Genomic DNA, 18,715 nt, shown 5'->3' with positions numbered 1-18,715 from the left:
ATATGGTCACCCTCCCAGGAGCCATCCCTGAGCACAGGGCCAGGAGTAAGCCCCGAAATACACCTGCTGTGGCTGAATATAAAAAAAAGAAGGAACTTCGGGGATGAGCCAAGAATTCACAGGCACTGAGCTGACCAGATGGAAAAGTTGGTTGGATGTTACCAGGCAAAGTAAGCGTCTCAAAGAAAACAAGTTGTTGCCCTTATAGGAATAATGAGCAGGTAGGGAGAGGGTCCTGCAGAGAGAACTGCAGACGTGATTTCTTCCAGGGCAGCCGCGTTTGCGTGAGCTGGTCTGTCCTGAGACACATCTGTGTCCCCCCCCCCCCCCAAGCGGGAGCTGTGTGCTTGGGGTGATCTCATCAGTGACCCGGAGCCTCCGCAGGGTAAACATATACCGGCAGGGAAGCAGAGAGGGTCGGTGGGGCAGGGCTCTGGCTGCACGTCCTCCGCCCCAGAGGATGCCTGCGCTTTGTTTTCTTGTTTAGATCCCTTTTTCAAAGGAGGAAGGGGGACGGCACAACCCTCTTTGGAGGCCGCGTCTCTGCTGAACTCATGGGTTTCCTCCCTGGCAGCCTCTGTCTGTCAGAGAAGTCAGGGAATCCTGCAGTTCCCGGGAGCTTTTCCCCAGGGAGACTCGCGCGCCTGCAGAACTGCTAATCCACGGAGAAGCAGAAGCCGAAGGAGGAGGAGGAAGAGGAGGGGGAGGAGGAGGAGGAGGAGGAGGAGGAGGAGGGGCTGGAGGAGGAGCAGCAGGAGGAGGAGGAGGAGGAGGAACCGCAAAATAAGCAGTGCCTTGCAGCCGTGCCCCAGCTGCCCCTGTGATTGGCGGCCGCCCCAGCGGCGTCCCTGGAACAAAAGGTCAAAGTGGACTGCAGTGTCCAGGCGGCTCATCGAGCAGCGTCGCTCCACGAAGTTTGGAAGCTGAGCGAACGCCTCAGCCGGCGACCTGCAGAGCCAGTAGCTTCTCCAGCTGGGAGGGCAGAGGCCTCGGCCCCGGGCTCAGCGTGGCCCCCGCCAGGAAGGTCGCTGTGCGGACGGGCCCCCGTGGCGTGGCTTGGCGTGCGGGACTCCCCTGCAAGTCCGTGTCCGAGAATGGCTTGTGAAATCATGCCTCTGCAAAGGTAGCGTCTTTGGTTGTGTTTGGGGTTTTTCTCCTCCTCCCCTACTCGCTGGCACGCTGCTCTGTGTTTTCTCAGTCGCTGTCAGCCGTGGAACTCGGCCAGCACTTGGTCCTTTCCACGTCTGTGCTGCAAGCCACAGTCCCTGTCCTGCCCTGGACCCGAAACGGAGCGTGTTCTGTCGCTGCTTTCACTCAGGGCTCAGCTCCGCGCCCGCTGGTTGATTCATTTCAGCTTCCAAGGGAATGGGAGCGTAAGAAAGTCCCCCTGGCGTCTGCAGGGAGACAGGGACGGGAGACGAGACGGAGTAGTTAATCATAAAGCCAAGAGTTCACTGTGTCTCCCTCGGAAGGGCCTCCCGAGCTCAGGCCTTCCCGCCAACGAGTGTGGGATCACAAGTAGACACGAACCTCAGGGAAACTGTCTCCCCACGTGTCGCTCTCGAGAGCTCTGTCACACGAGCGACCCCTTAGGGGCGAAACTGCCCTGTGAGAATGACGAGGTACAAGGTTCGACCTGATGGAGGTGTTGGGGGGGTGGGGGCGGGGGGCTCTGTTTGGTTTTTGTTTGGGTGGGGATTTTTGTTGGGTTGTTGAGTTGGTCGGGGCCACACCCAGCAGTACCCAGGGCTTTCCTGTAGCTCCGCACTCGGGGGTCACTGCTGGTGGTGTCGGGGACCTCGTGGGGTGCTGGGGGTCGAAGCCAGGCCGCCCGGCCAGCGAGGCAGGCTCCCTGCCCGCTGTCCTGCCGCTGCAGCCCCGGTGACGTTGCTGTCCCTGACTGACATAGGAATTGTGGAGAGAGGGTGGAGGGACCAGAGCGAAGCTGAGGAGTTTAGTAGAGCAGAGGGGGGCTGCCTTCCCCCAGGGCATGCTGCCACAGAACCCCTGGCACGGAGCGTCTCTGGGACTCCCGGATATGACAGAGTCCATCCTGCGTCGTCGCAACAGGGAAACCGAGGCATGGAGGAAGTCTCGGAGGAAGTTACCCAATGTCGGGGGGTTGTTTGGGAGCCACACCCGGCAGCGTTGGGGGGGGTTACTCCCGGTTCATTGCTCAGGGGGTTTCCCAGCAGCAGCGCTTGGCAGTGCTTAGTTTAAGACTTCTCTCGGAACGATGGCACAGCGGGGAGGGCACTTGCCTTGCACACGGCCAACCCGGATTCGAGTCCCGGCATCCCTTATGGTCCCCCGAGCACCACCCGGAGTGATTCCTGAGTGCAGAGCCAGGAGTAACCCCTGTGCACCTCTGGGTGTGACCCAAAAAGCATAATTAATTAATTAGTTAATTAATTAATTAAATTAAACTTCTCTCGGCGGGCTGGGGCGGTGGTACAACAGGCAGGTTCAGCTCCCAGCACACAGCCGGGACTGAGCCCCGAGCACAGAGCCGAGAGCCCTGGCCACGACACCCCAAAGCAAATAAGCAAAAAGTGTCTTTAGTCCATCCCGTTCTCTCTCTCTCTCTTCTAAACTTGAGCTGCTGCTCGTCCGGGCACTTGGTGCCACCTGAATACTCCCTGTAGCACCGTTGCGCCTTCTGTTGCCACTTGCTGCTCATTCAGACCAAAGGATATAATTTATCTGGCTAGTCTCGATGGAGATAAATTGCATCTTTCAGAACCGCGTCACCTGTATTTCAGTGAATGCTCGTATTTTGACAGTGGAAATAGGCAGACAAATGTTTGTTTTCGTGCAAGACGGGCCTTACAGGTATCCTGTGAGCTAACCCGCCTTTCTGCCGCGGGGCTAACAACTGCGCGGTAATGAGACCCCGTGGCTAGATCCCAAGAATTCCCTCAATAAAAATGAATAACCCAGGAGCAGAAAGTGCTCTGAGGATACCCTGAGTATCTGATGAATTCAGCAAGAAGGTTCATATGCTTCTTACTGGGAAAAAAAAAGCAATGTGATGGACGCACTTGAAGTCTTGATTTGGTTTCTAAATCGTCAAGTTAAAGGTGTGCTTTGTTTTTTCTCATCATCTTATCAGTTCTTGCCTGTCTTGAGTTTTACTGTAGATTAAAGTGTCAGCTGTTACTGAACTCTGTAGAAATTACTGGATGATGTAATAACTAAAAAGAAGAAGATTGATTTTCATACTTAAGACATTGTTTAGGGAATTCACTCGAGAGCTGAAATAAAATCAGTGTGATTTCCTCTAAACATTATTTTGCAGGGGCTGGAGAGATAGCCCAGCAGGTGGGACACTTGCTTGGCATGTGTTTGCTCCGGTTCCATCCTTAGCTCCCCTCATTGCCCCCCCAAACCCAGCCAGGAATGAACCCTGAGCACGGAGTCAGCTGATGCTTCTCTGTGTAGATGCAGGAGGGTTGCTTGGGGAACTTACTTTGAAAGCTAATTTTTCCCGATACCCTCCTTCCTTGGCTAGAGTTACTGAATCTGAGTCTGGTGTGGTAGGAAACTGTCTGCATTTTAACAGTTTTCTTACAAGCAAATCTGATTTTTTAATATAGTCTACCACTCAGGGCAACCCTGTCAGAGGGCGTGACGTCCCGGACAGCGGGCGTATGTGAGACTCGGGCTATACAGCTCAACATCCGCAAATAGCATATTTAGCGCCATGACCTTACTTGATACTCTCATTTACTGGTATCAGTGTTACCTCTTACAACAAAATATATTTAGCAGGTTGTTTAACATTTTCTCTGGGACCAACAGCACTGATATGGAAGTAATTAATACACACATTCTTGCCCAAGAGGTCACATGTTAGTGAGTGCACAGGCAATTACAGTGCGTGTGTAATCCTACAGTAATAGAATGTATGATTTGCATGACAATAGAGTTGTGCCTACAAGACTAATGTCAGTCGATGTTTTATATGACCTCAGATAAGTGTCTGATCTCACGAGGGTCCATGTTTATACCCTACTTAACTTACAATGTCGATAAATGACTGTGTAGCCTTTTTTTAAAAACCATATTGTGAAAGTATGTAAAAGACAAATTTGTTATGAGTAATTTACAAGTAAGATGAGACTAACAGATGAGATTATACATCAAGATAAAAAAAAACTAATTTGGTTCCCTTTAATGCATTTTGTTATCTGTTTGTCGCTGAATGTAATTTTAAAATTTTCCAGGACTGTAGTTGGCTATTTTGAAACTCATAATCCTTAGAAAATTTGCAGAATCTGAACATTACTCAAATGACTTGAATATAGGACCATAGTACATATTAAGATGATTAAATTGTCCCACTTATTTATATAAATCCTAAAATATTGACTTGTAATATTTATATTTAGTACAAATACTAAAATATTTCTCTGTTTAGTGATAAAACTCAATCCATTGTATGACCATATATAGATATTCCTTCCATATTCGAATGTGATATCTGGCCATCTGAAAAAGTTTCCCCATGAAAATAAAATCGTGTTATAAATAAGTTAAATTAAGAACTAAAAACTTTCTGCAGATGATTAAGCTTCCCTGTTGTTGTTGATGACACCGCATGTTTTAGCAAATTTCAGGCGTGTGTCTTTGACTCTCTGCATGTCTCATGTCCCATTGGGTTTTTCCCCCTGAAAACTGTGCCTCCCTTTGCTCTCACTCCGTTGGGGGTCCCACCCCTTCCCCGAGTCCACATCCTCTGCTCCCTCAGTTCCTTCCCAAAGTGGAGAGCTGAGATTAAAAATAACTTCTACTTCTCCTTTTTCCTCCATTTCCTCCTTTTCCCTTCATTTAGGCACTTGCGATACTCAGTGTATCTTACTGAGCTGTCACATGGGTGTTACGTGGGCTTTGGGAGACTGGTTTTAAAATAAGTTTCAGTGGCTTTGAAAAGACTTTCTCTCTACACATAGGGATGGTCCGGCCTTGGAAAATCACTCTCACACTCACACTTAATGACAAAGCCATCTGCACTTTCCAAGTGTTGGTTTGAGAAGAACCTTTTGGAAAGCAGTCTCCTGGGGGGCGGGGGCGGGAGGGAAGCAGTGAAATTACTGAGTGCCCCTCCCCGCACACCTTCTCGGTGGTGTTAGGGCGCCCCCTATTGGTGGCCCTGCCCTCCCTCATTCCTCCTGACTTGTTGGCCCTTTGACCGAACCTCTCCTTCCCTACAGACCCTAGAGTCTCAGAGGCCGTTTAAAATCACCTTTCCTCACCTATGCGCTGGGCAGTCCGGGCTGGGGGGTTGGCCCCTATGTAGTCCACCTGCCCACAAGTAGGGCAAATAGTTCGTTTCTTTGGGTGCTGCCCTCTTGTGATGTATGTGATGGAAGCCAAAATACACCAGTTACTTAAAAAAAAAAATGTAGTATGCACTTAGGTTTTGGGCCTTTTTTAAAATTTTGTTTTATTAAAGCACTGTGATTTACAGAGGTGTTCGAAGTTGAGTTTTAGACATACATTGTTACAGCACCGATCTGAACACCGGTGATACCCCCCGCCACCCGCGAATGTTCCCAGGCTCCTGCCCTGACCCTTCACCCCCAGCCCGCCCTCTTGAGAGGCACCTTTTATGTTTGGTTGTCCAAGTTTGGGTCTTGTGATTTCAGTGTTGTTGACTCGGGTTTGGATATTTAGTTTTATCAATCAATCTTAATGTACTGGAGTGATAGCACAGCGGGTAGGGCATTGGCCTTGCACGTGGCCAACCCAGGTTCGATTCCTCCGTCCCTCTCGGAGAGCCTAGAAAGCTACCAAGAGTATCCCGCCCCCACGGCAGAGCCTGGAAAGCTACCCGGGGCATATTCAATATGCCAAAAACAGTAACAACAAGTCTCACAATGGAGACATTACTGGTGCCGACTCATGCAAATAGATGAACAACGGAACGACAGTGCTACAGTGCAATCTTTATACCACCGATGTACCTGAATCTCCTTGACCCTTTAAGTTTTACCAAGATTGCCCTGTCTACATGAATGAAAAGACAGAGACGCTGGGCATGACAAACTGACAGGAAGGCTAATAAACTTGCCCTCCGGAAAGGATGTCCAGCACCAAGGGCCCTGTGGATCTGGGCCAGCCAATTTACTCTTCTCTCAAATCAAGCCATCCTGACACATATGGGAGAAATTTTGAAGTTACAGAATCCAGTAGCTCTTTGTAAGTGGTATAACTATTCAGTGGTAGCATACTCTGCTTTTTGTTATTTTTTTTTACTTGTATTATCTTCCTAGTTCTGTAGAGGCAGGGATGCCCACTGTAATATAGGTGACTTTCCACTTCATTGACTGAATAGTGGGAAATGACCTAAAGAAGAAGCATGAAGTCAAGTTCCTTGGAACTTAAGTTTGCCTTTGTTTTCCCCTGTGATACTTAGATGTGTCTGCAATGATCAGAAATGTGTCCCAAATAAATGGCTTGTATTACTTCTATCACTTCTCATCCCATTGGTTTTCGATTTGCTCGAGCGGGAACCAGTTATGTCTCCATTCATCCCTGTCATGTGCTAGTGTAGCCCAATGGCGTCTGCTGGCTCCAGGAACATGAAGAGCCTCAAACCGTTTGTTCAGGGTTTTGATGAAGAAGTCTGACCATCTCGTAGGTGGGCGGCCATGCGGTCTTTTGACGTCCCGTGGAATCCAGTCGGTAACAGCTCTAGTCCAGCGGTCGTCTCTAAATCTCATTATGTGTCCAGCTTTGATTTTCGACGCCTTGGCAAACGAGACAGCATCCCTGATTCTTGATCGTCGATGGAGGTTGGAACTCTGGATTCCTTCTCTCACTTGAGTGAAATGTGATACTCCAAATGATTTGTACCCCAAATAAATGATTTGTAAAGTATAAACCCTGTGAACACTACTTCCTCTTCCCCAGAAGACATATAATTCTCATACCATGCAAGTCATCTACTTAAAGTGCAATTCGGTGATCTTTGGTATATGCATAGAATTGTGCATGGCTGTAAAACATCTGGCCCTGGAAAGCAAACCCTGCTCTCCTGAGCTGGCCCTGTGTATGGAATCCTTCCCTTCTTCCCTCCTAGCCCTTCTGCTGAAGCTCCCCCACTGTGATGGTCCTCAGCGGTAGGAGCCTTGCAGGGAACTGGGTTTGAATGAGGTGGTGGGATTGGAGTGCTTGTTAGAGGAGCTAGATTAGGTGGGTTCCAGGAGAGGGACCAGAGCGTCCCTGTGAGCCTGTTGCCCCCTTCTCAACACTCTCCCTCTTTGTGGGACTCGGAAGGAAGGAAAGCTGGAGCCAGAGAGAGTATAATGAGCAAGGCCCTTTCTTTGCACACGGCCAACTGAGATTCAGTCCCCAGCACAGTTTGGTTCCTGAGCCCCACCAGGAGTGATCCCTGAGCACAGAGTCAAGAGTAAGCCAGAGCACATCCAGGTGTGACCTTCAAACAGAAACGAAACAGAAAGACGGAAGCAGTCGGCCAGCCAAGGGATGTTCTCAACAGAGCTTCACCATCCTGGTGCCTGATTTCAGACTCCAGCGTGCAGAACACTGACAAATAGAAGTTCCTCTGACAGAACGATGGGGAAGGCACCAGCTCTGCATGTGGCCAACCCAGGTTCAGTCCCAGGCACCACGTATGATACCTCGAACTCTGCAAGGAGTTGGGTCCAGGGGTAAACACAAGATGTCTGTCTTTTTCAGTAGTCAGATCCCTGACCAAGATGAGTTTCCTGTGTATTGTGACACAAGGAACCTCTAAATCAGCAAGTGTGAGGACCAGAGCAATAGCACAGCAAGGTGGGCGCTTGCCTTGCGCGTGGCCAACCTTGAGTCTGATACCCAGCATCTCTTATCAGCATCCCTGAGTCCGCCAGGAGTGATTCCTGAGCACAGAGCCAGGAGTAAGCCCTGAGCACAGCCAGGTGTGGTCCAAAAACAAATAAATGGAATAAATTAGCACGTATCTTTGGTTTAAAGGCTCTCTGAGCTTGTTGAGTTCTTTCCATCTTCTGACAAAGGACCGTGTTGGAATGGCAGCCTGTGAAGGGCTGGACATAGGGGGACGGACAGATGCAGAAGGCAACAAGCATCTAGGAGTTGGGAAAAGGAAAACGTGTTGTCTTCTTGCCAAACACTATATAAATCAGAAGACTTCTACTTAGGAGAATTGGAATCAGGGCCTGGGATGGAGATTTAGCAAGAGAGTCTCCGGCTGCATTTTCATTGCTTTTAACACCAGGGTTTCAGCATCACATATTTTGATCTTTCATGAATTTAAAAAAAAAATTTTTTAGGATTTTAGACTTGAAGGATCCTCTAAGATTTCATCTTTCAGAATTATGGTGTCTAGGGTTGTGTCCTTGGGATTACAACTCACACCATTACGGACCTTTACAGATCACTTTGAAGCCAGACGTAGACTTTGAGTGTAGTGTTTGAAGGGACACTCAGGGAAACAGTGGGATGGATATAGCACAAGCCAAACAGAAGTAAATCCTAGAATTGCTTAAAGGTACTTAAGTAAAGATGAATAAATATATGGGGACGGACCGAGGCGGAAGGCAATAAAACATTTAGGATTTGGGAAAAGGAAGACGTGTTTATTTTCCTGTCAGACATTATATAAATCAGAAGACTTTCATTTAGAAAAATTGAAACCAGGGCTGGGATGGAGGTGAGCAGCAGGGAGAGTGGCTCCTCTGTGTGCACAAGACCTTGGGTTCAGTTCCATTTTTAGCACTATTCGTCTGTGTGAGATGTTTATCTTCAGTCTCAGATTGTTTTCAGAATTCTTTCTTTGTTTTATTTTTAATCTTTATTGAGGCATTGTGAGTTACAGTACTGTTGATGGTAGTTTCGTGCGTGTACAGTTTCAACACCATCCCCACCACCAGAGAATTCACTTCCCTCCACGAAGTCCCTAAGTCTCCTCCCATTCCACCACACCCCCAGTTATGTTCCTTATCCTTTCCTCTAAACTTCTTTCTCTGTATTCATGTATTTTGGTTTTTTATTATTTTTATAACATTCACAATAACTTATTACATTCAATGTCACAACACCAATCCCACCACTATTACACCTTCTCGCCACTATTATTTCAAAATTCTCCACCTCCACCCAAGCCTGCCCCAAAGGCAGATCCTAAATAATTTATTTTGTATCACTTGTTATAATTGATCTGCTAAAAATGGTCCCAAAAGTTTCCTTAGAGGAAAGTGGGTGACAGTTGTTACAGGGTGAGCCCTGTGTGCTAACACATTTTTTTTTTTATCGAGATCAGTTTCCTTCTACTTTACACCCCATCAGATGTGGTGTGTGTGACTCCTGGTGCATCCGTGACTTAGAGAATGAGGTGTCATGAATGCGGCCAAGTGCTCCAGGAACTCTAAACCTTTAAATAGGGTGATAGAGCTGAGTTAAGTTTTTAACTGGATGGTGACTTTGGGGTCTGCGGCATCTTCTGAGATTTATTTGTGAGTCTCTGGGTCCTGGCCGTTAATGAACTTCTCTGGTGCCAGAGGCAGTTTGTGACGTGACTGCCAGGCTCCTTGGAAGCACAGGGATTTGGGGGGAGGGAGCCCATTCCCGACTCCTCAAGGGTCTGGAGATTTCGGTCACAAAACTCACATACCTGGGCTTTTCAGCAGGTTCATTCTCATGTGTGAGGCTTATCCTGCGCGTGTGGAGACTGGCCGTGAGCACGGCGGCAGTTGGGTTCTGGAGGTTCTCGGCTGCCGGGGCTCTGTTGGGATGGGTGGTGGGCTCGCTCACCAACTCCCTTCTAAGGCACCTCGGAAGAGACTCAGCCTGGAGCCGGGTCTGGGGGCTTCTCTGCCGCTTGTGGCTCTCTTCCTAGATTTATTTGTGAGTGGATTTGAAAATTCTTTGACTTCATCACTATTGCTCTAAAACTGTTTCCTCAGCGGCACAAAGCTGCTGATTCATTCTGACTTCCTGCCTCCCTGAGATCATCTGCATGCACGGCTCGTAGCGACAAAGGTCACTTCTCTGGACAGGTATCTCACAGGAAAATGGGAGCTTTCAGTTGCCTTGAAAATACTTTTGTAACTAAACTCAAAATTTCTGGAAACGCCAAACAACCTTTGGGCTTGCGGGGAGGCGAGTTACGTTTCTTTTCCTGCTCTCCATCCAGAACAAACAGACACGCTGTGTGGCGAGGCCGTGTTTCAACACTTGCCCGCCTGAACATATCCTTCCCCAGGTTCTCTGTACCCCGCAGAACGCCGGTGTTTACGTTTCGGGCATTAGTGGCACAACTCCCAGCTCTCGAGTCGTGCAGTGAGAGAGGAGAATTTATTTTCGTTCCCTCCGGACGGGAGAAAACTTGCGGTCACGGCCATTCCCCTGGCTGGGAAGAATCAGCGGGCAGCAAAGAGGATGCTTTTCTCTCAAGCACGTCATTGGCCAAACCAGAAGCAATGCCTGTTTTCAGAATGTTTCCTCAGACCGGGAGCCTCAGCGCCCAGCCAGGCCTGCAAGATGCAGAGTGTGTCCTGGCCGCGGGCAGCGTCTTGGCTGGCTGCTGGGGCAGAAAGATAAAGTCAGATGCAAGAGTCGAGTCCGCATCCGGACTCCCCTATCCTCATCGTACGCCAAGGGCTTAGAGCACTGAACAGAGACAGTGGGGCCGAGAGCCCAGCCTCTCCCCAGGGGGCTGGAGGAGGCTTCCCACAGTGCCCAGGGAGGGTGGAGCCGGAGGGAGTGTTGAAGAGAGTGGGAACTGAGCATGAGCAAGAGCAAAGGAGTGCAGCCCAGGGGGGCCGAGCTTAGATTGGGAGGAACCTCGAATCCTGGGCTCAGCCATTCAGGTTCGTCCCTAGGGGGGATGAGGAAGCCTGAGGGGCTTCAGAGAGGGGGGCTGAGTCTTGGGGGGACGGCTGTGGAGGACTCCGAGGCAGGGGGGAGGTGTCACCGCTGTGAAGACAGATGCAGAAATGGGAAGGGGATGGCCCGGCCCAGAGACGTTCCTGAAATGTTAGAACCGGCACCGCTGACCCTGGCCCAAGTGTGTAAGCGTGGCGGGTCGCCCCCGGTGACAGTCCGGAGACTGTGCCATGCTGCCACACGTCCGGGCAAAGCCAGTGTGCCAGCCGTGCGAGCTTCCTCCCCGAGCCAGGACAACCTCTCTTCTTGTGTTAAGGAGGGAACTCGGCTTGTTAAAGAAACTGCGTCCTAACAGAAAGGAGGATACAGCCCTGCGCTTCCTGAGCTGCCCGGCGAGGCCCCCCCTTGGCGGGGAAGCTGTGTATTGTCCATCACGTGTGAGCGGGAGTCTGGGGTGTAGCTCGTGGACCTACTTCCAGCCTGACGCTCAGGGGCGCAGGGATGCAGGGAATCAAACTTGGGTCCCCCTACGCGCAAAGCATATACTTGAGCCCCTGGAGGGATCTCTCCGGAGCCCTGAGCCTCACTCTTGGCGCCGTCCTTTGATAGCCAAAGGGGGCCGGGGGCAGGGGTAGTGCTACATATAACACCCCCACGCCCCGCTGTACACAGGGCTCACTCCTGACTCTGCACTCAGGTATCACTCCTTGGGGGGGGGGAGGGGGCTCAGAAAATCATATGTGGTGCTGGGAATCGAACCCAAGTCAGCAACATGCAAGGCAAGCGCCCTACCTGCTGTACTGTCACTCAGGCATGGAAAAATTATTTTTAAGAAATTTGGAATAGCCAAGGTATGAAAATGACCTCGATATTTATCAACAGATGATTGACTAAGATGTGGGGTATATACCTGTGAAACTGTGTGTGTGGGGGGGTGCATGTGCACATCATAGAGTGTTGCTCAGCTATAAAAATATAATAGGGAATGCCACAGCGACCTTGGGGAAATGAGGGGATTTGCTCGGTGTAACAAATCAGGCAGAGAAAGACAAACTATCATTTTACGGAGTGGAAGTTAAATTGCAAAAGGACACGGAGATTCTCATAAGAGCAGGGAGAAAAGTGGGCCGGATGGAGGAGGGTGAGCTGTAGGGTGGGGGAGGGAGAGTGTAGGGTGGGGGGTGGGCTGGATGGAGCAGGGTGAGTGTATATTCAGGGTTACTCCTGACTCTGTCCTTAGGAATTACTCCTGGTGGTGCTTAGGGGACTATATAGGGTGCTGGGAATCGAACCCGGGTTGGTCACATGCACAGCAAATGCCCTGTCTGCAATACTACCCCTCCAGCCCATTCTTTCAATTTTTCTGACAAAAACAACAAAAGGAATCTAATAGGATGCTTAAGCTTAGCCATTATTCTGAATTAGCAAACAGGAAATAATTAAAACATGGAATTTATACTAAGAAACCAAGGAGGACTTGAGTGAATTCCAAGATGTAACAGTTCATCATTGGCTTAATAACATGATGTCCACGCCTATGGTCATTCATAGCACACACAGGTGCTTTTTCTTTTTTTAAGAAAAAAGGGAACTTGTGTGAATACTGAGTTTAATAACTTAGCCCCCCAAAAACACTTGTGACCATTTTAATATCATTGAACATGACTAGGAACCCAGGGACAGTGTAAGTCACTGCTGTAGGAATTGGGGCGACCGTTAACGATAGTACGAAGGCAGAGCGGTCTAAGAATGCTGATTTGTCCAAACACCTTTTATTCTGATGTGTGAATTTGTGGAAGAAAATAATTTTGTTATGTATGGAAAATTGTTCTTCATTGTTTTTCTTTAAAATCAGTGCTTGAAACTGACTTTTAGAATGAATTTACTTAATCAATTTGAAAGCAGTGCTCTAGTTGTTTTAGAAGTTATGCATTTATCAATATTATTACTGAATACTATGCAAGGGTCCACTTCATGAAAAGAGAAGAGAAATGTGCTAATTAACTATCACAATTTGAATTTTCTTTTGTAGTTATATTTTCTTTCTTGGGTATCATGCATAGATTCCTGTTGAGTGCTACTAATCGAAAAAATCTAATACTGGATCTATTTTGTTTTATTCAAATTTCTGTGCTTTATTTAAATTTCTGTGCTTTCATTTTAATTTCTAGAACCTACAAAACTAGTCAAAATCTGGGGACATATCCAAAAACTTCTGATTTTGTCTTTAATTGACAAATGTTATTTTGTGCAAATAAAGCCTGGGGAAAATAGCATAGAGTTGTTATATCAGAGGTAGGATGTGGGGTTCAGAGTCCACCCAGCTGGTGGGGAGCGACTGGGAGGTATATTGGCCACGATCAGCACTTACTTCATCCATCTGCTCAGGCCACCATTATTTTGACAGGTCATTACTGAAGAGAAGACACACCAAAAAATGAGCTAGCTTGTGCCAGGAATTTCCATGCCATGAACCTGATCACCTGTGCGCTTCTGTTTTTCCCCAGTGAGGGACAAGTACCAGGAAGGGATTTTGTGAGGATTTAGGATGTATTAATCTACATTATAATTCATGTAGAACACCTGGCTGAGGGTGTATGGCGGAGAGAAGTCTAAACAAGGAAAGGATTGGTTCATATTGATTGCCTCTGTTTGCTACAAATGAAAATAAACATACACACACACACACACACACACACACACACACACACACACCACTGTTTGGTAAAATTCAGGAATAGCTGCATGTAGAACCCTGTACCAGCTTAGTCGAGTCCCCAAGCCCTTCTAAATTCTAGGAAAACTAACCTCATTGCTAATTGAATGTTCACTGAAGTGCCGATCAAGCATACTGATTTAATTCTCATTAGTTACTTGTTCCGTTTAAAGCTCTACTCTGGGCAAATAAAACGTTTAGTACAGTGCCCACTTTACAACTCACGGAGACAATCTTCCTATAATCGAATAACATGATAGATGTTCAGTGTCGGCTTTCTGCATTTAGGTGATGATGGTATTTTTCATTCCATCCCTGTTGGAACCCATAATGGAATTAGTCAGTCGCTTGCCCCTCTCTTGGGAACAGTTAGTGCAGTTGCAAACATCGCAGTTTGGGTAGTAAGACTTAGAGCAGCTGGGCAGTGTGGAAACTGAAAACCCAGCTCATGAGTGAACAGAAAATAGTAAGTTGAGTTTTAGATGCTGTCTTCAGAGCCCAACATTGAGCCCTTCTCAGCATTTCAAGTAGGTATTTGTGTGTCTCCCTGTGTACAGTTTCCGTCAGAATTCTTAGACTATTTGCTACCAGCGGAAGCAAACCCTTTCTTTTCATCAGTGATGCGTAAGAAAAACCTGAAAATAAAAACACTGAATTTAAGTAATTGCTTCTTCAAAAATGGTGTGCACCCACAAGAGTATCAAATATCTGCATCTGTGTACTCACCTGCTTCATTTTGCACGTGATCTAGATATTTGATCTTTTATGAAGGGAAACGGCTGCTTAGAATCAGAATTTCTGTAAGGATGCTTAGCAGGGGCTGGGGAAAGGCCTCAGTGGCCGGGATTCCACGCAGACCAGATCCCAGCGCCCTGACCCCAGCTCCGGGCAATGAACTCACCAGACGGGCTAGCAGCAGCTTATCCGGGGTGGCCCGGAGTCTCACAGACACAGCTTGGGACCCCCCTTCACCCCCAGTGGATAATCACAGACTTCAAAGACCAGCCCAGTGGGCACTAAGAGGAAGAAATTTCATTTTGTGTTTTTATCAGAAGCAAAAACAAGCTAAAGCAGAGAATATGGTCATATGTATTTTGCATGCTAAAACTCTGTTTCCTGTGTGGCATATGCGGCTTCTGTGTTGTTAGTGTTGTTAGGGAACTTAGACTATTTCTGCTGTTCCGTGTCTGTCCTCGCGTGCTCCCCATGCCAGTGACCACCACAGAGGTACGACCTCGTGTCAGGGTGGAGATGACAGATGTGCTTCTCACTGCTGGCACGACTTTCCTAAGTGGCTCCCCCTTAACGGGAATATTTTATTCTATTGACTGTTTCTTACCTTCACCATCGTGTTCACGAGCTGTAATTAACTTTGCTTGAGTTAATTGAGCATGTAATCATCTCAAGGATTTATGTGTATGTAACACATGAAAACTTGGGTCAAACTTGTAGAATAATGTCATCAAAAGCTTCTTAAAACCAGTGGCGGGGTGGGGGGGCAGAGAGATAGTACAGCTGTACAGCTGGCAGGGCATTTGCCTTGCACGAAGCCAAGCCAGGTTTGATCCCAAGCATCCTTAACGGTTCCCCAGACACTGCCAGGAGTAATTCCTGAGCTCAAAGCCAGGAGTAACTCCTGAGGGTTGCCTTGGTGTGGGCCCCAAAACAACAACAGCAAAAGTGAACAAACAAAAAAACAGTAGTGTCTGCTTTTATCTATGGGCTAGGCTAGTCTCAAAAAAACAATAATAATAGCAAAAAAAAAATAACAAACATCTCTTGATGGTCTCCCTTGATGAAATAATGGACCTATGTTGATCTGGGTACTCTGTGTTTTAGGAAATTTACCATGATGAGATGAACTTTAATGAGCTCCAACAAAATTTGTGACAGAACCAAGTTTTAGTAACATAACCCTGTTATAATGGTAACAGCTTACATTGATCGGTTTTGTTTTCCTTTTAGTTCTAAGGAAGACGAAAGATCTCTACCCCCCCTTCTATTTGAGGTATTTATGTTTTGTTGTTCTATAACAGGGTGAGAGGAGAGTTTAGACTGCTTTGGTCTTATTTGCTCATTTTAATTTTTCCAATAACTATTCCACAATGTAGCCAGGCTAAGCTTATCAGAACCCTCACCGTGTATGGTCCATATTCTAATTTCCCTCTTTTTGGATCTGATGACTTCCATGGAAGAGTGTGTGTCAGTACCTCTACGTAATTTTTTAACTATGAAGTTAAACACTGTTGTATCCATAGTACCTAAGCTATAGTAAAATGTTTCTATTTCTCCGTCTTCAATTTAAGAATTCTGTAACAGTGTCTTCAAGGTTGAAAAGACTAGAATAAGGCATTTGGTTTCAGATTCGAAAGTTTTAAAGTAAAACATAAACTAAATTCAAAAGTGTGGGAAAAGAAAGCATTTTAATTTTCAGTTTTGCCTAATGATTAGACTGGAAGGAAATTTTAAAATCTCTATTCTCTACATAGAGCACTTCATGAAGAAGCCGCAGGCTCTGGTAAACCATGTTCAGTGCAGTAGGGGCGGGGGTGGGGGGGAGCTACACACCCAGGAAGCTAGGGGAGCTGAGGATTATTTTCTGGAGCTTGTAAAGCCAGAAAACCAGTACTAAACTGTATTTTGAAGAGCGCTCATGGTCCGTCTCTTCTGTAGCTCACTTCTTTCCAGAAACAGAAAAGTTGTTATACTGAGATTGTCACTGGAGCATCTGACTTAAGTAGAAACTAGGAAGATTTTCTTTTTTTCTTTTTTGCTTTTTGGGTCACACCCAGCGATGCTCAGGGGTTACTCCTGGCTTTGCACTCAGGAATTACTCCTGGCGGTGCTTGGGGGACCATATGGGATGCCGAGGATCGAACCCGGGTCGGCCGCGTGCAAGGCAAATGCCCTACCCGCTGTGCTATAGCTCGGGCCCCCTAAGAAGATTTTCTTAATCATCGCGTTTCTTTCCTCACCACCTATTCATTCACTTCAAAGACTTGGTATACTTGGAAGTTTTATGACCACGTAAAGTTAAAAGGGCTGAAGGGCTTAGCCTTTTTCCCAATTTTGAAATCTGCCTCTTAAGAGAAATTCAGGATTTGTGGGATGCAATTCATTTTAAAATCACTGCAGCAGACCCAGGGTTAGATTGGGAGAATTACTCCACCCCAGCCGCTCGGCATGTGCCAGAGAACTTAAGGCTCCGCCACGGAACTGCCTTCCAGGGGATCCTGCCTTTTAGTGACGGGGGGCAGAGTGCAATAATCACCTTGTGGCCGGAGATGGACCATTCGAGGCTTCGGTTTGAGACAACGTGTGGGTCCATTTGATTCACTCTGGCTTCCTGCCAGCCTGACCCACAGTCCTGGCTCTCAGGCCTTCCCAACTGTGCAGCAGCTGCCAATCTGTGGGACTGCTGCCCTCGAGTGCCGGGACTCTGGCATTCATTGTGTAAAGGCATCAGAATATCAAACAAGCAGTGACCACAACTTCATGGAATTAAGGTGCACGGTCTCCGACCGGACCATGCCAACCGAGGAGAGCAGTTCTTCTGGAGGACACATTCTATTCCTCGAGTAACATTGACCTGGTTCCTCTCCCCATCACCTCCCATCCTACTGCAATCTTTGGGTTGGTTTTTTTTTGCCTTTTAGAAAATTTAATTTTATTGTTTTTTTAATAAAAATTTTATTTTATTGAATCACCACGTGGAGAATGACAATGCTTTCAGGTTTAAGTCTCAGTTATACAATGCTGAAACAACCATCCCTTCACCAGTGCTCATATAAAACCACCAAAAAAAAAAAAGTACACCTCCCATTCCGCCCTCCGCCCCCCCACCATAACTGATGAATTTCACTTTATCTTTGAATAAAATAATCTTTGAATTATTTTTTTTTAATTCTTTTATTGAATCACCATGTGGAAAGTTACAAAGCTTTCAGGTTTAAGTCTCAGTTACACAATGCTCAAACACCCATCCCTTCACCAGTGCCCATATTCCACCACCAAGAATCACGATATACCTCCCCCCTTCCCCCAATCTTTGAATTATTTTTGAATAATTTTTTTGAATTATTTTTGAACAATCTTTGAATTCCTTTTCTTTTTTCACAAGTTCCTGGGGTTGACTTATACCCTGTACACCTGGACTCTGCCGTTGTCTAAAATGGACCAGAATCCTGAATAACCGCTTTAGGAGCTGTGCTCGGTGACGTGTCTCATTCACTCTCTGCCCCGCCGGCCTCTGCCGTCTGCCTGCTGGCTCCCCGCTCCCAGCCCCCAACCCCGATTTCTTGCAACCCCGATGCTCTTTCTCCTCCATCCCTCCTCTTCTTGCAGCCCTGACGCAGACAGCCTGTAGTATTTCCATCCGAATTTACACACCGTGCGCTCTGGAGAGGAATTACGAGCTGAGCAGATTTGGAACAGCTTCACATGTTTGCTGAGTTTCCCGGATCATTAAGTGGGATTCTTGCTAAATTAGTTGTTTGGCATGCAGATTCACTTCAGGCCTCTGTTTTATTCTTAGAACCTATGAGTCATTACTCTATAAAACTTTTCCAACTCTAGAATTCTGGAGAAAAATTTAGCTAAGGGCATAATCAGATTAAAATATGACTATCATAATATTTAGCCAAGGGTGTGGCTCAGTGATGAAGCACTTTATGCCTTACATATGTGAGGTCCTAGGTTTGATCCCTGGCACCAAAATGTGTGTGTGTGTGTGTGTGTGTATACACATACTCTATACCTCTGTAGCTATTCAAATCTGTACCTTTTTTAATATGATTGGGAAAACATATATATATATACATCTGGTGCTTCCAAAATTATAAATGTTATTTGACATTGGATGGGATACAGAAATCATATTATTCCACTTCTATGCTGATATTTTTTCTGTGTATACTTTCCTGTAAAAAATCTTTCTTATTCATTCTTGGAGGGATTATCTTTCCAGACAACTTATGCTAGACGTGTGTGCCTAACAGTTTAGGGGGGCGGGCCATACTCAGTTCGAGTCTTAATAGTTTGCTTTTTTCCCTAAGAAACATATGTATGTGACTTCGGAGGAAGAATTTCTCATCATCAGATCAGCTAGTTTGCACTAATGGGGATTCCACAGGGGCGAGAGGAGAAGTG

The 18,715-nt window shown here is 46.9% G+C and overlaps 1 protein-coding gene across 3 annotated transcripts in view; it reads left to right on the top strand.

The window, feature by feature from the left end:
- Positions 1-18,715, top strand: part of FAM13A (family with sequence similarity 13 member A) — a 246,164-nt gene that overhangs the window by 157,679 nt on the left and 69,770 nt on the right. For 2 of the 3 annotated variants that reach the window (XM_055138788.1, XM_055138787.1), the window contains exon 1: positions 776-1,123. The exons of the other annotated variant lie outside the window; for it this stretch is intronic. In XM_055138788.1, coding sequence (XP_054994763.1) covers positions 1,095-1,123 — 29 coding nt within the window. In that variant the 5' untranslated portion in view covers positions 776-1,094. Of the gene's footprint in view, positions 1-775; positions 1,124-18,715 lie in introns of those variants that run through there. 3 annotated transcript variants of the gene reach the window in all.

The sequence above is a fragment of the Sorex araneus genome, chromosome 5 (assembly GCF_027595985.1).
Source record: "Sorex araneus isolate mSorAra2 chromosome 5, mSorAra2.pri, whole genome shotgun sequence".
Taxonomy (NCBI): Eukaryota; Metazoa; Chordata; class Mammalia; order Eulipotyphla; family Soricidae; genus Sorex; species Sorex araneus.
This window is presented reverse-complemented; position numbering and strand designations above follow the sequence as displayed.